Genomic DNA, 23,855 nt, shown 5'->3' with positions numbered 1-23,855 from the left:
CTGCAAGCAGACATTAAGTAGGCAAAGTTGAAACGAATTGATTCGCTATATTGATCTACATACAGTACAGTGCAACCAAATTATGACAATTTTTATAGTTTACAGCTTTAAGTATTGCAAATACTCAAGTTAATTGTTGGTGCAGCTACACTGGAGCTGTAATTGTCCATAGTTTTAATGGAAATGAAGCTTAACCCCTTATAAATTATATTTGATATCCTAATATACCTGTACTGAGTCTATAATTGCAAATAGAACATGGCACTTTCATTCCACTGAGAAGGTATTTAGAAAGAGCAGAAATGCATAACTTCTACTGGAACAAATGAATTACAAGTTATTTCTGGACAAGATGAAAATTATTTCGGTTGGCTTAGAAACTGCAGTTCCCAAAGACATGCAGACGACAAATCATACAACATATAGCATTTATTACAATTTTTAAAATGTAATATTTCAAACACTAAATTAAGGATTACAAAATAAATGCAACATGTTCAATATAAGTATTTTCAAATTAAGATCTGCAGTTGGTTGTTCAATTACCCAAGATCAAGGAACAAACAATACATTCCAATTACAATTTAACCTAATGTTAATGGCTCACTGCTTCTTGTACAGTCAACCAGTGTGTTTGGAGATCTTTTAGAAAGTTAGGAAAATTTACACTGGTAAAAGAAAAAAAGGAATTACAGTATAAATGGCAGAGGAGGAACTCGAACTGAAATTACTTAGAAAGACAAAATGCCATTGAACTGTGAAATAGATTGGGGGCAGTCAAAAAAATTGCAACTTGGGCCATGTTTCCTGCACAATCTAGAGGACGCCAGAATCAACAAAACGCTTTCGAAAACGGGTATCAGCCATTTCCGAATGTAAATGGCGATTTCTAGAGAGTATTTCAGTTTGAATCACGATTCGTCATTTAGAAACGCGCTCACATTAACCATGGTTGGTGGTTGGCCGGGAAGATGGCGGCTGACATGCGACTTGCTGCAGTTTCTTAAAACAAAAGAAGTTTACAAATCTGATCTTCAACCGCCGATGCTGTCCTTCAGCGGCCTTTGCTTCGGTGGGGGAAAAATATGAAAAGTTGCACTGAGTAAACCTCACAATGTAAATCACTGCTTATCTTCCCGAGCGGACCACCCCAGGTCTGGAAGGCACCATCATCGGCCGGTGAGGCCCCATCATAGGCCCCGGCATCATGGGCATCGGGCCCCCGATAGGCGGCCTCATCCCGTGACCTACTAGCATCATACCGGGAGGCGCGGGGCCCATCATCGGCATCATGGGCGGCCCTCCCATCGGGGGGCCCGGTAGGATGGCAGGCCGCGGCGGTGGGACACCGACATTGCCGGGAGGCGGCGGGATAGCGGCCCCACCGGGAGGAGGACCGGCCGGCGCCGGAAACGGTGCGGTGGGCGGGATCTTCCCTTGGCGGAAAGCGGCGGTGGTCTTATCGATGAGGCTCTGGGCCTGTTCTTCCATCCATTTCTGGTAATAGTCCTTGACGTTCTCCTTGTGCTTGCGGCCCTCGCAGTGGGTTTTGCGGACAGACGGCGAGTCGTGTGTTAAGTAAGTATCGCAGTAATCGCAATAATACTTCGGCATGTTGTCGGCCGGACGCCGAGGTGGTGCGCATGCGCCGGACCCGCCACAGTCCTTTATATACCTATTTCTGCGTCACTCCATCTGATGTCACTACGCCGATTCCATCATTGATCACGTGATGGTCCGACCCTAACGGGCATGCGCATCTCCAGCTGTTGTTGGAGGGTGGATGCAGTATTGTTTGTGATCGTCTCTATCGGTGGCTGAGCAAGTATGGATTTCTCGTATAGACCGGTTTTTTTTTAAGTTTAATCGTTTAACTTACAGCTTCGCAGTAGACGTCGTCGTTGCTACTATTATAAATAGAGATATATTGAGGCGTTGCTGGAGCACTAAAGGGTCGGCACCGCTTTGGGTGGAGCATGCGCACTGGGAAATGTAGTTTTCTGGAAGCTGTGTCTTCAGCTCCCGGGAAGAAGTGAAATTTCTGCAGGACTACAAATCCCGAGAGCACTGTAAGGCCGAGCCTTTCGCTTCTCAGGCTTGTCTCAGTCTAAAATTTGTGATGGCTTTACATCCTCCTCCAAAAATAACCATGTTTTAAAGACATGGTTATTTCCTATCGTGTCCAGAAGGTAGTGGTAAAATAAAGCAAAGAACCGCGAATGACGATAATCTGAAACAAAATAGAAATTGCTGGAAAAACTCGGCCGTTTGCTTTCTCTGCGCAGATACTGTCAGAACGGCTGAGTTTGTCCAGCGATTTCTGTTTTTGTTTAAGAAGCTGTACGTAGTTACTTAAGCAAATGTTATGCCTCTCGATGACATTCATGACTTAGGCAAATTTCAGTCTCTCATGATACTATATTTAAGAATATTTATTCTATATTGGAAGGAGCTAGAATGGTTTTATTTTCAATGTAGGTAGATTTTAAAGTATGCTGACGTACCAGAACTGATTTTTTTTTTAATGAAGAAGTCAGAAGAAATAAGAACTGACAGAATCATAAAGTCACAGAAATATACAGCTCAGAAACAGACCCTTCAGTCCAACTTGCCTATGCTGATCAAATATCCCAATCTAATCTAGTCCCATTTGCCAGCACTTGACCCATATCCCTTCAAACCCTTCCTATTCATATACCCATCCAGGCGCCTTTTAAAAGTTGCAATCATACCAGCTTTCACCACTTCCTCTGGCATCCTCATTCCATTCACACACCACTCTCTGCGTGAAAATGTTGCCCCTTGGGTCTCTTTTATATCATTTCCCCTTTCATCCTAAACTTATGCCCTCTAGTTCTGGACTCCCCCACCCCAGTGAAAAGACCTTGTCTATTTACCCTATCCATGCCCCTCATGATTTTATAAACCTCTATAAGGTCACCCCTCAGCCACCAAAGCTCCAGGGAAAACAGCGCCAGCTTATTCAGCCTCTACCTATAGCTCAAATCCTCCAACCCAGGCAAATCCTTGTAAATCTATTTTGAACTCTTTCAAGTTTCACAGCATTCTCCTGATAGAAAGGAGACTAGAATTGCATTTTCCAAAAGTGGCTGAACCAGCATCCTGTACAGCTTCAATATGACCTCCCAACTCCTATACTCAGTACTCTGACCAATAAAGGAAAGCACACCAAATGCCACCTTCACTGTCCTAGATATCTGTGACTCTACTTTCAAGGAGCTATGAACTTGCACTCCAAGATGTAAGCCATTTGACCCCTTGAGCCTGATATTCAATACATGGCTTCTCATATTCATTTTCCTGCCCTTTCCTTAACTCATGATTTCCTACTCATCAAGAATATTTATCCTAGCCTTTGAACTTTGTAGACTTAGGGGATAGTTTGAGAATTAGGGCCAGACTGTTCGGGAGAGATGTTAGGAAGTACTTCTATACGCAGTGGTAGATGTTCAGAACTCTTCCACAAACAGCAGTGGATGCTGGATCAGTTGTTGCTTTTAAATCTGAGCTAGATACATTTCAGGTAAGCAAATGTATTACGGGACATTATACAAAGGCAAGTATTTGGAGATAGGCCACAGATCAATCCATTAAATGGTAGCATGACAGGCTCAAGGGGCTGAAGGGCTATTGCTATGTTCTCAAATGTACACGATGACTCTGGTTCCACAGCTGTCTGTGGCAAAGTGTTCCAAAAGCCCTTCATTCCTGATGAAGGGCTTTTGCCCGAAACATCAATTTTTTCTGCTTATCAGGTGCTGCCTGACCTGCTGTGATTTTCCAGCACCACTCTAATCTTGTTACAAAGTTTGTCAACCTTCTGTTGTGAAGAAGTTCCTCCTCAACTCAGTCTTAAATTGGTGCCCCTTAATTCTGAGACGATGTACACTGATCCGAGACTCTCTCATGAGGGGAAACATCCTGTCAGTATTTATCCTGTCAAGCTTTTTAAGAATCTTGTGTGTCTCAAAGATCACCTGTCATTCTTTGAAATTCCAAACAGTAATATCGAACTATTGAACAATGCCTATATTAAATTATTGAAACTACTTATTTATATTATCAGATCAACTAGTTGATCTCATGTTGAATTGAGCATATTGCATGATCATTCTATCTTATGTTTTCACAAACCCTGCATTCTGGCACTTTGTCCCTGTCCTCAGTCTGTGAGCTGAGCTTATGGTCTCATATTTACTGTGTTATGACCTGCCTGCTCCTCCAATAACTCATCTGTTACAGAAATCGTCATTCTGGTACCTCATTCTATACTTTAATAAATTATTATCATCTAGAGCTCTGCACACATCACCCATGTCCTTGCTTAAAAGTTTGATTTACATATTTAATGCCTTCATTGTATAACCTCCTTAATTCCTGCAACTTCCTTTGCAATCCCTGGAGTCCTTCCTTTTATTCCTTCCATTTGTGCATACTGTCTGAACCCTACCATTGATACATGTATCTTCACTATTTGGGCTCCAGACCTTGGAATTATAGAGTCATAGAGTTGCACAGCACGGAAACAGAAGCTTCGGTCCAACTCCTCCATGCCGACCAGATATCCCAATTAATCTAATTGCATTTGCTAGCATTTGGCCCATCTCCCTCTAAACCCTTCCTATTCTTATATCCATCCAGATGCCTCTTAAATGTTGTTGTCTCAGCCTCCACCATTTCCTCTGGCAACTCATTCCATACATACACCATGCTATGTATGAAAATGTTGCTCCTTAGGTCTCTTTTAAATCTTTCTCCTCTTACCTTAAACCCATACCCTCTAGTTTTGGACTCCCCCACTCCAGGGGAAAACACCTTGGCTATTCACCTTATGCATGCCCCTCATGATTTTATAAACTTTTAGAAGGTCACCCCTCAGCCTGCGATGCTCCAGGGAAAATAGCCCCAGCTTATTCAGCTGTAGCTCAAGCCCTCCAACTCTGTCAACATTCTTGTTAATCTTTTCTGAACCCTTTTAAATTTCACAATATCCTTCCTATAACATGTACACTAAAATTGCATGTAGTATTCCAAAAGTGGCCTAACCAATGTCCTGTACAGCTGCAACATGACCTCCCAAACCCTGTAATCAATATACTGACTAATAGGCAAGCATACCAAACACTTTCTTCACTATCCTATTTACGTGAAACTCCTCTTTCAAGGAATTATGAACTTGCATTCTAAGGTCTCTTTGTTCAGCAACATTCCCCAGGACCTTAGCATTAAGTGTATAAGTCCTGTCCTGATTCACTTTTCCAAAATGCATCACCTTGCATTTATCTATATTAAACTCCATCTGCAATTAAACTCTATCTACTGCTCCTTGGCCCATTGCCCATCTGACTAAAATCACTTTAAACTTTCCTGGCTACAATCGTTTCTGCATGAGACTCTCCTTGGAGCCTAGTCTTGGGCTAAGCCTTTTGTCATTCCTCGTAATATCCCCGAGTTATTTTGGTTTCTGTTTGTGAAGTAAAATGGGGACTTTTAATTTTGATGTTAAATATGCTAGACAAATGCAAGTTTTTTTTTCCCTCGTTGAAACTGTCTGCTTTCCAGGCCCTTAAAGTTATTTCAAGTGATTTCTGCCTGAGTTTAAGTGGCTGGAGACTGTATTTGAGTTGAAGTTGTGGAGATAATGTGATGTTAAGTAGTGCTTTCCCCTATTTATTCAACTCTGATTAAGGCACTTTTTTGGAAAAGCTCTACCTTTAAACAATAGGGCATCAGTTAGAGCATGGAAACATGCCCTTCAGCCCACTGTGTTTATGCTAATCAACAAACATCAAAAGACACTATTACCATTTACCTGCACTTGGCTCATGGCCTATTATACCCTGGCATTTTAAGTACTCATACAAATGCTTCTTAAGTGGGCGGCACAGTGGCTCAGTGGTTAGCATTGCTGCCTCACAGCACCAGGGACCCAAGTTTGATTCCAGCCTTGGGTGACTGTGTGGAGTTTGCACATTCTTCCCATATCTGTGTGGGTTTCCACTGGGTGTTCTGGTTTCCTCCCACGGTCCAAAGGTGTGCAGGTTAGGTGAGTTGGCCTGCTTAGTTGCCCATAGTGTTCAGGGATGTGTAGGTTAGGGGCATTAGTCAGGGAAAATGTAAAATAATGGGATAAGGGTGCAGGTCTGGGTGGGATACTCTTCAGAGGGTTGGTGTTTCGTTGAGAGCACTTCCCTACAGCAGCCTCTCAGGTAGCACATTCCATATGTCTTACCACCTTCTGGGGGACAAAGCCTTTCCTCATCTCCCTCTAAACCCTTCCTATTCTTATATCTTCTCTTAAACCATTTGCTCCTCATCTTAAACTTCTGCCCTCTGGTCATGTACATGTCTGCCGTGTGTAAGAGGTTCTTTTGATCTACTCTGTCTATGCCTCCTATCATTTTGTATAACTCAATCAGATCTCCTCTCGCCCTCCTCTTCTCCGAGGAAAAGAAACCTAGTCTATCAAATCTCTCCTTATAACTGAGACTTCTCACCCCAGGCAACATCCTGATGAATCTCATTTGCACCTTCTCCAGTGGAATCAAATCCTTTCAACAGTGTAGGTTTTACTAGTTTTTGTACAGGAATATCTCTCACCTTATTTGTTGACCATGGTTGAGTAACTATCCAAGTCAGGTGTTTGCACCAAGGATGTAAACTGGTTTTGTATCATAGTGAATATTATTCAGCATTTATCTTTAGGTTGACCTATGAGCAATTTGGCCCAATTTGCTGTGATCATCCCTCAATTCAAAACCTTGCTTTGTGATTCTGTTCTCAAAAACACAAAAGTCAGGAAGTTATGCTAAATCTATTTAAAATAGTTCATTCCCAGCTGGTAAAATGTCTTTAATTTTGGACACCACACCATCATAAGGATTTAGGCAGTATACTAAACAGCTTGACCTGGAATGCTCCATGATTTGATAATTATAGTTGATCTATGTGACTGTAAATTGTTCCACATTGGACAACAAAGGATAAGAGATTTTAAAGATTCAAAATTAGTAAGGATTTTGATAGTGGAAATAGAGAATGTGTGTCCAGTGGTGGAAAGGTTAATGAACAGATTGCACAAATTTGGAAGTAGTCAAGAGAACCAGAGGCGACGTAAGGAAAATTGTTTTTACATAATAAGGGGTTGGAATTTGAATGGAACAGCTATTAATGAAGAGAAAAAAATCAACGATATAGGGAAAGAGTGGAGGAATGAGGCTAACTGAATTATTCTTCAAAAGATCAAATGTTGATTGAAGCAACTGAATGTGTTGAACAATTCTGGTTTTGTAATATTTATCAGTTTGAATATAGATGTGTGTTTAGTTGGAAAAGAAAAACTAAATGTAAAAAAACTTTTTTCTGGGCTTGCAGGATGTCTGGATTTCTAGATAACATCAGATGTCCAGAATGTGAATGTATTGACTGGAGTGAAAAACGAAATGCCATTGCATCAATGGCTGCTGGTGTGTTGGTATGTATCCCTGCATTATTGCTCTGTAAGAAATAATCATAGATTTGATGTTTCGGACTAGATTGGGTGCAAGATTTGTCCCTGATGAAGAAGCGCTAATAAGTTGATGTTGTAACTAAGCTCTAGAGCATCTTGTTCTCACCATAATCCTTATAATACCACCTGTTGCACTATTTTGCTCTCTTCCACAATTAAGTAGTATCCTCATCACTTGAATATGCGTTGATATGTTGATTCAGGAATTGATTATTATAGTTGATCTATGCAACTGATTCAGCATTTAAGTAGTAAGTATAGTAATAGGAAAGTGCACACAGTTTATGGGTTGGTCCAGTCAAGTGGATCAGCTGCTAGTTGAAGTCTACTCATTTCTGTGCAACACAAATCATTTTTTCTTCCCCTCTCCCTCCACTCTTCAAAATTTCATAATTTTTTTTATCCTGAAGACATTAATACCTTGGATTTGGCAATTGCATAGATGCTGGATAGCGGTTACTACTTTACTCGAACTAATATTCAGAAGTAAGTCTTGGCATATGTTTGACTATAGGATAGTTGTAGTTAAGCCCAAATCCCATTCTTACCCAATGTTGTATGTATGTTTTTTTTTTATTCATTCACTGGATGTGAGTGAAGTCAATGTTTATTGCCTACCCTTAATTGGAGCAGGAGGTGTTGACTGCCACCTTGCAATGTAAGAGTACCTGCAGTACTGTTAGGAAGAATGGTCCAAGATTTTGACCCAGTGGCAATAAAGGAATACAATATTGTTCCAAATCAGAATGGTGTATGACTTGGAGGGGAACTTGCAGGTGGATCTGATGCCTTCAAATTGGGAGAGTTTATGGCTTTGGAAAGTGCTGTCAAAGGTTGCTTATAATATGATCAAGAGCAAGTATCTAGTAACTTTATCACAACCTATAAGCTGAGGTAAGTAAAAAACATTGGTGCTGCTGTCTTGGTTTTAGAACAACTAAATTTGAAGGAGAGGAGAGATTGAATCTTCTCTGTGTTAACGAACTTTGTGAACACTTCTTTTGCCCTGTCTTAGTCCGTTAATTTCGTTTATAAGGTATTTTATTTGTACACTGAAATATGGCTGTTTGATTTGATGAAATCGAGTCATAAATTTTATTTATATGATTCAGTTATAGAATCTTGAAGTATTTTGTTTCTTTAGTTTTTCACAGGCTGGTGGGTTATCATTGATGCTGCTGTGAAGTACCCTGAAATGGACAAATTCAACCACTCCTACCACACCTGTGGTGTTATAGCAACACTTGCATTTCTCATGTAAGTAGAAGTGGGCTTTAGCTGTCTTGAAGATGATGCCAGTTCCCCATTACCACCAGAGAGCCACCCCAATCTTTCTTGTAATTCTCATTTCTGCTATTTTCATTGAGTTTGATATGGTGCACCCTTAGGTCCTTGTTGTTCTCCAGTTTTGTGCAGTCAATTCCTGATAAGTATAATTGAATATTTACTTGCATTAAAGGTGCTATATATTGAAAGTTATTATTTATATTTGCATTTATTATTTCTAATAAGCTGTGCCGCATCATAAGACCACAAGAGTCACGAACAGAAGTCAACCATTCAGCCCTACTTCAACTCTACTTTCATTTCTTATCCCCTTAACCCTTGTCTCCCCTCTGATTAAAGATTTGTGTATCTTAGCCGTGAATATGCTTAAGGATCAATTCTCTACAGCCTTCTGCAGTAAAGAATTCCACAGATTGTCTATCTTCTGAGAGAAAAAAAATTGACAATATGCTTTAAGTATAAACTGTAAATGGATCCAGAATTACTTAAGGATAGATGATGCTCATTGGACTTAATATTTAAGAGCTTGGATTCTCTGGTTACATTTGTGCCTGGGTGTCCTGGGAGAGGGAGCACACAGTGCCCATCAGTATTCTCTATGCCTTTTAGAGAGAGAGAGATAGGTAGGATAGGATGGGCAATACAGTGCTTTATTTCCCCCTCCAACTCCATTTTGATTTAGTGCCTTCCTGCTTCTTACTTTCCGCACCCCCAAAAAATATGATGATTTGCATTGCCCATGGTGGGCTTTGCTTGAAAGTGCTCAGTTGCTACATGGGTGCTTTCACTGGTGGTGATTATTACTTTATTTAAAAATGCAAAAAGAAGTCACGGTAATTTTGATGGTGGGAGGGTCACTCGGTTGTATGTGATAACCCTTCAGAGTAAGGGGGAAAAAAAGAACTTGGATAAGTGTTCTTGTGATGCAATGATTGTGTATCTACCTTGGAGCAAGCAGGTCCAGGTCCACTACTCCTGAAGTGTGTAATAACCGCTCCGAACAGGTTGGTTAGAAAATATCAAGAGCTTGTGGTCCAGTGGCAGTATCTCTACCTCTATATCTAAGCCAGAAGATCTGTGTTCAAGTCCCATCCATCCCAGAGATGTGCTTTAACATCTGTGAACAGCTGGATTAAAAATGTTAGGGGCTTTTGTGGTGCAGTGGTAGTGTTCCTACCTCTGATCCAGGAAGCTTGGGTTCAAATCCAGCTTGCTTCAAAGGTGTGTCTTAACATCTCTGAGTAGTTGAATAGGAAATATATCAAGCAGATTTAAATTAGTTGCATAAAGACGTGGAGGTAGTAAAAAAACGGGTGAGTTTGATGAAGTGTGGCCAACTGAAATAAACGTGAATTCGGTTTTTAAAAAGAAGTTTATGGCCGCTAATGTTTGGAGATACAAGTTCAAATCCCATCATGGCAGTAGTGAAGTTTCAAATCAATTATTGTAAATAAAAGCTTGGGTTAGGCTTATTCTTGTGGCACTTTAGTAATGTGTTCCTACCTTTGAGCCAGGAGGCCTGCCTGGGTTTGTATGCCACCTGCTTTAGAGGTGTGTCGTAGCATCTCTAAACTCGTTGATTTAAAAGAAAATTTAAAACTTGATTTATGGGTGTTGTGGCACAGTGGTAGCGTCCCTACCTCTGAGCCAGGAGACTGAAGATCAAGCCCCACCTGCTCTAACAGTGTGTAATAACAACTCCGAACAAGGTGATTAGAAAATATTTTTGAAAGAAGAGTTTGGTTTTTCACCACGAGTGGGTTGGCTTCCAGATAGGACATGGATTCAGAAAGAAAATATAGAAACTGGTGATGCTCAATTATAGATTTACAATAAAACCTTTCTATATAAATGCGAGGTGCTGCATTTTGGGAAAGCAAATCTTAGCAGGACTTATACACTTAATGGTAAGGTCCTAGGGAGTGTTGCTGAACAAAGAGACCTTGGTGTGCAGGTTTATAGCTCCTTGAAAGTGGAGTCGCAGGTAGATAGGATAGTGAAGAAGGCGTTTGGTATGCTTTCCTTTATTGGTCAGAGTTGGGAGGTCATGTTGCAGCTGTACAGGACATTGGTTAGGCCACTGTTGGAATATTGCTTGCAGTTCTGGTCTCCTTCCTATCAGAAAGATGTTGTGAAACTTGAAAGGGTTCAGAAAAGATTTACAAGGATGTTGCCAGGGTTGGAGGACCTGAGCTACAGGGAGAGGCTTAACAGGCTGGGGCCGTTTCCTCTGGAGCGTCTGAGGCTGAGGGGTGATCTTATAGAGGTTTTCAAAATTATGAGGGGCATGGATAGGATAAATAGACAAAGTCTTTTCCCTGGGGTGGGGGAGTCCAGAACTAGAGGGCATAGGTTTAGGGTGAGAGGGGAAAGATATAAAAGAGACATACGGGGCAACCTTTTCACGCAGAGGGTGGTGCGTGTATGGAATGAGCTGCCAGAGGATGTGGTGGAGGCTGGTACAATTGCAACATTTAAGAGGCATTTGGATGGGTATATGCATAGGAAGGGTTTGGAGGGATATGGGCAGGTGGGACTAGATTGGGTTGGGATATCTGGTCGGTATAGACAGGTTGGACCGAAGGGTCTGTTTCCATGCTGTACACTTCTATGCCTCTAAATATCTAAAACCTTTTGTTATCTAATTCAATGTATGGATATTGGTCTGTTAGGTATTAGTAATTCTTGTGTTTATCAGTGTTTGTAGAGGCCTGCTTTCTCCTGATCCAACTGAATATAGTAGAATGTTTGTTGTATATTTTGTATTTCAAATGCTTGTGCTAAGATGAGGTCTTTTTTTTTATTTAACTTTTCATGATTGTATAATTCCTTTTAACATATAAATTAAGTAAACTATATGTGTGTGAAAGGGAACTTTGCTTTTTTCTAACCAAGTCTTGTGGATTTGACAAAATATTAAGATTAATATGTATATAGAATAGAATAGATTCCCTACAATGTGGAAACAGGCCTTTTGGCCCAGCAAGTCCACACCAACCCTCCGGAGAGTAACCCATCTGGACCCATTCCCCTACCCTATTATCCTATATTTAGCCCTTACTGATGCATGTAACCTACACATCCTGAACACTATGGGCATACCAAACTGAAAAAGGAAGAGGCAAAGTCTAAAATCAAGTTGAACTTATTCTATTTGGATATTTAAAACATAGAGTTTGTTCCAACAACCAAAGATATTTAATTTAATGTGGTCAATTATGATACTCTGTAAAGAGCTGAGGAAATGTAACCCCTTTTAATAGGGTGTGACAGATTTCAAAAAGGATACTAGAACTTTTTAAATTTTTGAGTTCTCTATTACATAAATAATGGTTGGGATACAATAGAGCAGGATGTTTAAGAATTAATTTTTGTTTGAGCACAATTATTGTCTATTTGCTAAGCATTAGATTGCTTAATATTTGAAAAGATACAAATCCTGAGGAAAATTGAACATGGTAATAAATACAGAGGAACTTCGATTATCCGAATACCAGTTATCCGAAAGAGATCTCGAGGTCCTGATAGAAACATTACATCAAGGACGTGTTTCCAACAGTGATCGCGTCTTTTGTTTGCAGTGATTAAACCAGCACCGTCTCCAAATGACTCCCTCTCCTCCCTCTCCTCCCTCTCCTCCCTCTCCTCCCTCTCCTCCCTCTCCTCCCTCTCCTCCCTCTCCTCCCTCTCCTCCCTCTCCTCCCTCTCCTCCCTCTCCTCCCTCTCCTCCCTCTCCTCCCTCTCCTCCCTCTCCTCCCTCTCCTCCCTCTCCTCCCTCTCCTCCCTCTCCTCCCTCTCCTCCCTCTCCTCCCTCTCCTCCCTCTCCTCCCTCTCCTCCCTCTCCTCCCTCTCCTCCCTCTCCTCCCTCTCCTCCCTCTCCTCCCTCTCCTCCCTCTCCTCCCTCTCCTCCCTCTCCTCCCTCTCCTCCCTCTCCTCCCTCTCCTCCCTCTCCCTGGAGTTCTACACAGGGGTGTACCCGAACCCCCCACCCCTGCTTCCCAGGTATAATCTCTCCACCATCGTCCTGTACAGGGCAAACATGGAACCTGTCAAAAAGTTGTGTGTGTACTATTTCAGACTTACCCCACACAGGCAGCAGCAGTCTTGGTGTACAGTTGGCTACCCTGTAGTGGGGGGAGGGGGAGCTCGTGTGCTTTGTGTTGGGGACGGGGGTGGGGTTGGACCGGATTGGGGGGCAGTGCTGGACGGGAGTGGGGGGGGCGGGGTGTTGCACAATATCTGCTGCTGCAGTCTCCTGAATGGGGAGCAGACTTTAAAACTCCGAGCATTTAATCGATTTTCTGAATAATCAATTATCCAAATGAAATAGTGTCTGCCCATCTTGTTCAGATACTCAAGTTTTCACTGTATTGGCTACTTCAAAAATACTCTCATTCATTTCTGATAGCCCTTCCGGGCTAGTTGCATGTCCAAGTTTGTTCTTTTTGATAAGCATCTACATTTTGCAATGGATCTAACTCTTGATTATTTCTATTGAAAGGAGTTGCTTTGTCCTGGAAATTGAATGCATAATTCTAATTAATGCACTGGAACCTCCACAATCACCTGATGAAGGAGCGGCGCTCCGAAAGCTAGTGTGTTTCCAATTAAACCTGTTGGACTATAACCTGGTGTTGTGTGATTTTTAACTTTGTGCACCCCAGTCCAACACCGGCATCTCCAAATCATCACTACATTAGTCAAGCATGTGTTGTGCTTGCAATGTAATGTTGCAGAATTATACATGGTCTCTGAATTGCCTAATGGAATCAGCAGGAAATCGGACATTTGTTTCAGAAGCATAAGTTTTCAACCATATTCTGCGATAAAGCTTTATTTGAAATTGTTTGTTTCTTTCAGGATAAATGCTGTTTCAAATGGACAAGTTCGTGGTGATGGCTATAGCGAAGGTTGTATGGGCCAGACAGGTATATTTCTTTATCATTCGAATCGATAATATGGTGTGATTTGTGCTATCTCTAAGGTTGTTCCCAGAAAGATTCTGTTCCTGATTTTTTTATTACTTTGTTTTGATTTTCGTATTGTGGATTCTCTGTAATCAAGTTGAGCCTGAATCCTCTTAGTTTGATGGCTGCTTTAACAGAATCGATTTAGAAACAGAAAAATGTAGAAAATAAATATATAAAGTTAGTACATTGGTGAATTGTTACACCAATTTTTCTTTGCCCACAAATGTAACCCATGAGGGTCAGGATGTTCTTGTCCATCTTTCATCAGAATTTCTGCTGTTGATTTGTATTGCCCATTGAAGGATCTGATTTGTGCTCCTGCTCACCTCATGGCCAGCCAGATGTCTTTTGTGTATTTATTTATGCAGTAGATTAGCAATAGGAAAACAATTCTGCTAATCATCTTAGGAAATTTATTGCATCTATGACTTATTATTAAAAATAATCTGGCTGTCATTTTAATCATAGCAAAAATGTACTGCTATTGTAATATAACATGGTTGCAATAGATTATCTTATCAATATTTTTCTAATTCACATTGGTTCCAACTTGTTACTTAATAGAGAATCTTCTTTCTAATGCACATGAATTTGTAGCACACTTTTGGAAAGACTCCCGAGCATGTGTCCTGCAGTTGCAAATGTATATTTTGATCAAACATGAACAGTTTTCTATCCGTGCTTGTGTATTGTACTCCCTTAAGAGAATTGATTTTTTTTTCAGGTGCTCGAATTTGGCTGTTCATTGGTTTTATGTTGGCATTTGGATCTCTCATTGCGTCCATGTGGATCCTCTTTGGTGGTTATGTTGTGCCACGTAAGTGAATGCAAGTAATTCCTCTAATCTGCTTTTGTGAAACTCCAGTGATTAAGTATAATTTATTTCTGTTGTTAGGTCACTTCTTTGTTAGTGTCTCAAAGTCTAAAGAGAAAGTAACAGCGCAAAAAGGTTGATAGTAATGTAATCATTGTGAATAGTGCTTAGTAAATTTCAGGCTTTCATGTAGGTTGCTATTTAACAATGGTTGAGATTTTAAAATGGAATTTCCATTGTTTTCAATATTCCCTGAATATTCAATATCAAATTTACTGAAGTAGGTTAGATAAAGGGGAAGCAATGGATGTAACCTATTTGGATTTTCAGAAGGCATTTAATAAGGTTCCACACAGGCTACTTAATAAGATAAAAACTCTTGGTTTCGGAGGCAATATGTTAGCATATATAGAGGACTTGATAAACTAATCAAAGATAGCACATTGGGATAAAGGTGATATTTTCGGGTAATCTGTGATTAATGGTGCCCCTCAGATACCAGTATTGGTGCTACAATTATTCACAATATATATTAATGTGGAATTGAATGTACTATAACTAAGTTTGCAGATGACATAAAAATAGTGGGTAGCCAAATGATGTGGATAACAGTCTGCCAAAGGATATAGACAAGGCGAAAGTGAGGACTGCAGATGCTGGAGATCAGAATCGAGAGTGTGGTGCTGGAAAAGCACAGCAGATCAAGCAGTATCCGAGGAGTAGGAGAATTGACATTTCGGGCATAAGCCCTTCATCAGGAATGAGGCTAGTGGATCGGGGCTTGGAGATAAATGGGAGGGGTTGGAGTTTGGGGGAAGGTAGTTCAGAAAGCGATAGATTTTTTTAGATTAGATTACTTTACAGTGTGGAAACAGGCCCTTCGGCCCAACAAGCCCACACCGCCCCGCCGAAGCGCAAACCCACCCATACCCCTACATTTACCCCTTACCTAACACTATGGGCAATTTAGCATGGCCAATTCACCTGACCTGCACATCTTTGGCCTGTGGGAGGAAACCGGAGCACCCGGAGGAAACCCACGCAGACACGGGGAGAATGTGCAAACTCCACACAGTCAGTCGCCAGAGGCGGGAATTGAACCCGGATCTCTAGCGCTGCGAGGCAGCAGTGCTAACCACTGTGCCACCGTGCCGCCCAATAGGTGGATGAAGGTGAGGGAGAAGGTAATAGGTCAGAGGGGGATGGACAGGTCCGGAGGGTTATGCCAAATTGGAGGCTTGGGATTGAGATAATGTGGGGTGGGAAATGAGGAAGCCCTTGAAATCCACATTGATCCTGTGTGGTTGCAGGGTCCCAAGGCAGAATATGAGGTGTTCCTCCTCCAGGTGTTGGGTGGTAACGGTTTGGCGGTGGAGGAGGCCCAGGACCTGCATGTCTTTAACGGATTAGGAGGGGAAGTTGAAGTGTTCAGCCACGGAGCGGTGAGGTTGATGGGTGCGGGTGTCCCAGAGATGTTCTCTGAAATGATTCGCAAGAAACGCAGCACAGGGGAGGGTATTAAAATCTCCCCTTCAGTTTAAGTGTTTTGCTGTAAAGTTATTCAGTACTTTTTAATCATATGAGAATTGCTATGTAAATGCAAGTTCTTTACTTTTATTGGACTATTAAACCTGAAATCTGGAATATAACTGAATATGTAGGCAATGAATATATGAATATGTGAGACTGAGTAGACAACATGCCTTGTGGGCAAAACAGAGAGTATTGAAGATTATTGGTGTGATACAAATGTGCACTATTTTGCTTTTCAGTATTTCCAGACTTTGTTTTTTTTAAAAAAAAATGTTTTCTTTCTAGAAAAGTCAGATGTTTACCCTGGTATAGCTGTCTTCTTCCAAAATGCATTTATCTTCTTTGGGTAAGCATATATGTTACAGTAATATAAATTCTATGTGAGAGCTATTTCCAAAACCTTTTAGAAAATAAAGTGCACAGCAATTGAGAGCAACTGAAATTTAGAACTTTTTTTAAAATTGAAATTTCTTTTTCACGCAGAGGTCTGGTCTTCAAGTTTGGACGTACCGAGGATCTGTGGCAGTAAATATGTGGCACTGAGGTTCACTGACTACGTATTTTGTATTTTCTCACAACTTGCATCTTGCTGTATTTAATGTAACTTTTACTGTTGAGTTTACATGTTGACGCTGTACCATTTTTCCATTTGGAGCTCATATTTGACTTTGATATGTTTTTGGTTATTTATGGGCATTGTTAGGATGAGTGGTATATAATTATGTAGAACAGATTAAAATGTTACCTAGCAATAGTTGAACTCAAAATGGAGGATAATAGTCTCCGTATAACATTGTGATTATTTTTTTAGAATGATTGGGATTTTCTGGGCAGGGTGGGTTAGGAGTCACTGGTTTTATTGTTAATCTTCCAGTGATGTCCTTATTCCATAATTTCCAGGAAACTAATTCATACAGGGTATAGCAAACATGCTGTTCCATCAACCCTGGAAGAAGTGTAATACAAAGGTGGGCATAGTTTCACAAGGTGCTCAACTATTTCTGTCCGTGTGTTCTATGCTTCTCTGGCTAGTCCTACTATGATCATTGGTCACATATTCCTCATTCTTTGTAGTATTCCCATACTGTAATTCCCATGCATGCCTAATTGTAAGGTTCATGATTCAGATCTTGTCAAGTAGGGAGTCAATCTCTCATCATAGAACAAGGAATAAAAGCGCTGAAGATGTCATGTGACTGCTTGACTTGAACCGTAAGCAGCAATTAACACCTTTTGGAGATATTTTCTGACCTGATAATTGATGGCTTGATTGCACTGGCAAATGCAACAAAGACAACATGCTGCATTAACCTTTCCATGCTGTATGGAAAGTAATCCAAGTGCATACTGGCAAATTCAAATCAAATGCAAGTATTGTACAGACAAAGCTTTCTTAAAAGCGGGAGCATCAACAATAATGCTCATGTCCAGCCGCCTCATTATTTGGCACAAATCCGCCTTGTATTTCTGCTTTGTTTCAAGGTGAATTATCACTCACTGATCATATATATTAATTTTTTCTCCCACTACATAATCTATTTTGTTAATCTAGAAAGTCCATTCTTACCACATTTTTGGAGTGAGGAAGTAATAGCTGTTGTCTTCTAACATGGGTATTCGTCTCCACCTTGCCTTTTGTCTCAGACTCCATCCTCTAGAATAACCAGAAAATATCCAATCTGGCAGGCAGTGCAGTTACTATATCATTTTGAACATGATGAGTAGTTTGGGATTCTTATAACTATTAACATTTAGAACTTGCTGATCTCTGCATTTGGAAATTTGATCCAAGCAAAATGCCAATAAAAGGAAACTAGAAAAAAAAATCAATTCTGCAGTACAGAAATCAAACTTCAAATAGCTTTACTTAACAGAAAGTCCTGAGTCAGTCTACATTAGTTGATATCAAACCCACTCTGTCTAGATTTACTTGGTATAACTGTCTTACAACTAGCATGAATCTAAAAAATTTGTTTTTGCAGGGTTCTAAATTGGGACAGACCTGTTATGTTTTGGAGAGTTTGACGAGCACTTTAACCTAATTCAGAAATGCTCTGCCAAAATAGAATAGCATTGACCAGATTATCCCACACAACATCTTCCTCAACTCCTGTGCTGGAAAGCAACTTTATATTATGGATATTGTTGCAGCAGAAGTTTCCAGGAAATTCCTAATATTTGTTTTAAATATAGAAGCTCTTGGATTTAAAACTAATGTTAGTTTGTATGATGCTTCTACACAAGCTTAAGATGTTCTGGGTGTTTCGAGCCAGGTAAATACTTTGTGTAGTTACTATCTCGGTACTTTACCTACTAAATAAGATCTGCATTGTTCAATCTCTTAAAACCCCCTGTTTGCTAAAACAATGATGTATTTGTGAACACTGCAAGATTGCATTAAAGATTTTGGTGTTTGTAAGTTGGAGATTCCTGGCGAATGTCCCTCTAACTTTACTGGTTTTCTTATGCTCTCCCTTTTCCAATGAGAAGTCCAACTTGATGGAATACATGACTTGTTATATTCTGAACAGAAAAAGTAAGTAGCAATAACTGACTTGGGTAGTTCAAAGAAAGATGACTGTTACCAGATTTGGAGAAAGCTGTGCTAATACAGTGAGGGAATATTGTAATGACAGTTTTAAGATTAAATTGAAGGTAATTATCAACATATTTCTAACATTTAATACTGATGATAGAGAAGCTCCAGTGATCAGTGGTGGCATTCTTAGAATGTTAGTTTATGTGAAATCTTGAGATTCAGGAATTATGTTGGCAGCCATGTCCACTACAAATCATGTTGACCCCTCTCATACAGACATACACAGGGTCTTTTAAGTTGTAGCTTATTAGTAATTGTTGTTTATATATTCTGCTATAGTTGTTGCATTCCTAAAAATAAAAAAGTAAAAAGGATTCCTATAAAATGCCATAATAATAATTCTTTGGTATCTAACTTGATTTTGCACAGGCAAGTAATGAAAAGTTGACTTTAGTGCAGATTTATCATTTATGAGCTTTCTTTTGCTTTGTTAAAGTTACCATGGGGCTCAATCATATATTTTAATTACTTGCTATTTTGTGTAATCAATACTTTTTCATTTGTTTTAATTATGAAGTGTATGTGTAATCCATCAATTGCAAAATTACCAAGTATTAAAATCATAAATTTCAAAAATGATGAGCAATAACTGGATCTATTTATTGTAGTACTTAGAACTCTCCATGTTCCTTCTGATATAAGAAGCCATTGTTTGATATGCTGTGCCATGGAAGATAAACAATGAAATAATCAGCAAGAAGATTAACTATAAATCTCTGCATTGTTGACACTTTGACTCAGGCGACCAAGACAATAATAAAGGTTGTCTCCTCATAAGGGTAAAAATGTTATTGTGGAAGTTACTCAGGGCTTACTTATATTTGGTTAATTGGCAGTTCAGCCAATTTGCAGAGATTTGGCAACTACTTTTTGCAGGTCTTGATTTGGAATACCACATGGCCCAAAAGAGAGAAGAATTTTTATTTCAAGGAAAATTTATTGGACAGTTTGTAACAAAGATAGAAAAAGCAAGAAATACTCATCTGATAGCAGCTGTCAAACAAGAAAAACAGTTAACCTTTTAGGGGTGTGACTTTGTCAGAAGTGTTATGATGAAAGGCCACAGACTCCACAAAATACCTACAGTGTGGAAGCAGGCTATTCGATTTATCGAATCCACACAGACTCTCTAAAGAGTAGCCCTCCCAGACTCTGAACCATGTAACCCCGTGTTTCACTTGGTGAATCCATCTAATCTGCACATCTCTGGACACTATAGGTGATTTACCATGGCCAATCAACCTAATCTGCTCATATAACGACTGTGGGAGAAAACCGGAACACACATAGTAAACCTGCATAGACACTGAGAACATGCAAACTCCACGCAGACAGTCACCCCAAGGATGAAGTAAAAACAATGACTGCAGATGCTGGAAACTAGATTCTGGATTAGTGGTGCTGGAAGAGCACAGCAATTCAGGCAGCATCCGGCGAGCAGCAAAATCGACGTTTCGGGCAAAAGCCCTTCATCAGGAATAAAGGCAGAGAGCCTGAAGCATGGAGAGATAAGCTAGAGGAGGGTGAGGGTGGGGAGAGAGTAGCATAGAGTACAATAGGTCAGTGGGGAAGGAGATGAAGGTGATAGGTCAGGGAAGAGAGGGTGGAGTGGATAGGTGGAAAAGGAGCTGGGCAGGTCGGACAAGTCCGGACAAGTCGAGTTGCTGGAGGTTAGAAACTAGGATGAGGTGGGGGAAGGGGAAATGAGGAAACTGTTGAAATCCACATTGATGCCCTGGGGTTGAAGTGTTCCGAGGCGGAAGATGAGGCGTTCTTCCTCCAGGCGTCTGGTGGTGAGGGAGCGGCGGTGGAGGAGGCCCAGCACCTCCATATCCTTGGCAGAGTGGGAGGGGGAGTTGAAATGTTGAGCCACTAGGCGATTTGGTTGATTGATGCGGGTGTCTCTGAGATGTTCCCTAAAGCGCTCTGCTAGGAGGCGCCCAGTCTCCCCAATGTAGAGGAGACCGCATCGGGAGCAACGGATACAATAGATGATATTAGTGGATGTGCAGGTAAAACTTTGGATGTGGAAGGCTCCTTTAGGGCCTTGGATGGAGGTGAGGGAGGAGGTGTGGGCACAGGTTTTACAGTTCCTGCGGTGGCAGGGGAAAGTGCCAGGATGGGAGGGTGGGTCGTAGGGGGGCGTGGACCTGACCAGGTAGTCACGGAGGGAACGGTCTTTGCGGAAGGCGGAGAGGGGTGGGGAGGGAAATATATCCCTGGTGGTGGGGTCTGTTTGGAGGTGGCGGAAATGTCGGCGGATGATTTGGTTTATGCGAAGGTTGGTAGGGTGGAAGGTGAGCACTAGGGGCGTTCTGTCCTTGTTGCGGTTGGAGGGGTTGGGTCTGAGGGCGGAGGTGCGGGATGTGGATGAGATGCGTTGGAGGGCATCTTTAACCACGTGGGAAGGGAAATTGCGGTCTCTAAAGAAGGAGGCCATCTGGTGTGTTCTATGGTGGAACCGCTCCTCCTGGGAGCAGATACGGCGGAGGGGGAGGAATTGGGAATACGGGATGGCATTTTTGCAAGAGGTAGGGTGGGAAGAGGTGTAATCCAGGTAGCTGTGGGAGTCGGTGGGTTTGTAGAAAATGTCAGTGTCAAGTCGGTCGTCACTGATGGAGATGGAGAGATCCAGGAAGGGGAGGGAGGTGTCAGAGATGGTCCAGGTAAATTTAAGGTCAGGGTGGAATGTGTTGGTGAAGTTGATGAATTGCTCAACCTCCTCGCGGGAGCACGAGGTGGCGCCAATGCAGTCATCAATGTAGCGGAGGAAGAGGTCGGGAGTGGTGCCGGTGTAATTACGGAAGATCAACTGCTCTACATAGCCAACAAAGAGACAGGCATAGCTGGGGCCCATACGTGTGCCCATGGCTACCCCTTTGGTCTGGAGGAAGTGGGAGGATTCAAAGGAGAAATTGTTAAGGGTGAGGACCAGTTCGGCCAAACGAATGAGAGTGTCACTGGAGGGGTACTGTTGGGAACGTCTGGAGAGGAATAAACGGAGGGCTTGGAGGCCCTGGTCATGGCGGATGGAGGTGTAGAGGGATTGGATATCCATGGTGAAGATGAGGCGTTGGGGGTCGGGGAAACGGAAGTCTTGGAGGAGGTGGAGGGCGTGGGTGGTGTCTCGAACGTATGTGGGGAGTTCCTGGACTGGGGGGATAAGACAGTGTTGAGGTAGGTAGAGATGAGTTCAGTGGGACAGGAGCATGCTGAGACAATGGGTCGGCCAGGGTGGTCAGGCTTGTGGATCTTGGGAAGGAGGTAGAACCGGGCAGTGCGGGGTTCCCGGACTATGAGGTTGGAAGCTGTGGGTGGGAGATCTCCTGAGGTGATGAGGTTGTGTATGGTCTGGGAGATGATGTTTTGGTGATGGGGGGTGGGGTCATGGCCAAGGGGGCGGTAGGAAGAGGTGTCCTCGAGTTGGCGTTTGGCTTCAGCGATGTAGAGGTCAGTGCGCCAGACTACCACTGCGCCCCCTTTGTCCGCTGGCTTGATGGTGAGGTCAGGATTGGAGCAGAGGGATTGGAGGGCTGCGCGTTGTGAGGGTGAGAGGTTGGAGTGGGGGAGGGGGGTCGACAGGTTGAGGCGGTTAATGTCCCGGCGGCAGTTGGAAATGAAGAGGTCGAGGGCAGGTAATAGGCCAGCGCGGGGTGTCCAGGTGGATGTAGTGTGTTGGAGGTGGGCGAAGGGGTCCTCGGAAGGTGGGCGGGAGTAAGGATGAAACTAACCCAAGTCACTGGCGCTATGAGGCAGCAGTGGTAACCATTGAGCCACCATGCTGCCTCCAGTATTAATTCTTTTTTTTCTCTTACCATGAAATGGGTCTGGATGTCAGAGAGCTATAGCGATAGATGGGTCTGTTTCTGTGCTTTTGATCCAACTCGTACATGCTGCCCAGATATCCGAGCCTAATCTAGTCCCACTTGCCTGCACTTGGCCCGTATCCCTCTAAACCCTTCCTATTCATATACCCATTCAGATGCCTATTAAATGTTATAATTGTACCAGCCTTCACCACCTCCTCTGGCAGCTCATTCAATACACACCACCCTTTGTGTGAAAAAGTTGCCCCTTAGATCCCTTTTTTCTCCTCTCATCCTAAACCTATGATCTCTAGTTCTGGACTCCCCTAACCCAGGGAAAAGACCTTGTCTATTTCCCCTATCCATGCCCCTCATGCTTTTATAAACCTCTGTACTGTCACCCCTCAGCCTCTGATAATCCAAGGTAAACAACCCCAGCCTATTCAGCTTCTACCTGTAACTCAAGCCCTACAGCCCTGGCAACATCCTTGTGAATTGTTTCTGAACCCTTTCAAGTTTCACAACATCCTTCCGATAGGAGAGATTTCAGAATTGAACACAATATTCCAAAAGTGGCCTAACCAATGTCTTGTACAGCCGCAACATGACCTTCCAACTCCTATACTCCATGCTCTGTCCAGTAAAGGAAAGCACACCAAATGCTGCCTTCACTATCCTATTTACCTGAGACTCCACTTTTAAGAATCCAAGGTCTCTTTGTTCAGCAACACACCCCAGGATCTTTGTATGAGTACTTTTTTTCCAAAAGATTTTGTGTTCAGAAGAAGTCTCATTAATTCCATTATAGCAGTTGGTTGTATGAAGTGAATGAGTGAAAATATGGCAGATAATATTCACTTTGACTTGAGAATGACTCTGAAATTAGGAGCACTTTAGCCCGATTCTTAATTAACCATTTCTGACCTGTTGAGATGACCTATACGAGAAAGCATTCATGTCACTGGAAGTTGTTTGGATGTGTAATCTGTCCCAGATTATATAACAGGACCAAGCATTTTGTAAAAATGTTACCTTGCAGCTGATCAGTCTTAAAAATCAATTCAAATATTTTGCTGATACACGAGCTCATTTTATACCACAAAAAGATGCCAAACTGCAAATTGCCATATATATTGCCATCTCTTTTTCCTGGAAATTAATTGGGGAACAATGAAGTCTAACTTAGACCAGTACCTGGCATGCTCAGGGGACTAATCATAAGTAAAGTTATTTTGTAGTTTCAAGATGGCAAGCCTGCTAATGGAAGCCTGAAACTAAATATAGGAGCGTAATCCCCAGTCGTGGATGAAGACTC

The 23,855-nt window shown here is 41.8% G+C and overlaps 2 protein-coding genes across 2 annotated transcripts; one reads left to right on the top strand and one right to left on the bottom strand.

The window, feature by feature from the left end:
- Window positions 1-416: 416 nt before the first annotated feature.
- On the bottom strand, window positions 417-1,641 carry snrpc (small nuclear ribonucleoprotein polypeptide C). The gene has a single exon (XM_043717646.2). The coding sequence runs from the start codon at window positions 1,612-1,614 to the stop codon at window positions 1,129-1,131; it is 486 nt and encodes a 161-aa protein (XP_043573581.1). The 5' UTR covers window positions 1,615-1,641; the 3' UTR covers window positions 417-1,128.
- Window positions 1,642-1,736: 95 nt separating this feature from the next.
- tmem50a (transmembrane protein 50A) lies at window positions 1,737-19,313 on the top strand. Its single transcript, XM_043717647.2, has 7 exons — window positions 1,737-1,825; window positions 7,396-7,495; window positions 8,676-8,788; window positions 13,679-13,746; window positions 14,513-14,605; window positions 16,421-16,481; window positions 16,619-19,313. The coding sequence occupies exons 2-7, from the start codon at window positions 7,397-7,399 to the stop codon at window positions 16,662-16,664; spliced, it is 480 nt and encodes a 159-aa protein (XP_043573582.1). The 5' UTR covers window positions 1,737-1,825; window position 7,396; the 3' UTR covers window positions 16,665-19,313.
- Window positions 19,314-23,855: the final 4,542 nt, after the last annotated feature.

This window comes from Chiloscyllium plagiosum, unplaced genomic scaffold (genome assembly GCF_037043375.1).
Source record: "Chiloscyllium plagiosum isolate Xiang-an unplaced genomic scaffold, Cpla_swu_hap1 HiC_scaffold_30, whole genome shotgun sequence".
Taxonomy (NCBI): domain Eukaryota; kingdom Metazoa; phylum Chordata; class Chondrichthyes; order Orectolobiformes; family Hemiscylliidae; genus Chiloscyllium; species Chiloscyllium plagiosum.
This window is presented reverse-complemented; position numbering and strand designations above follow the sequence as displayed.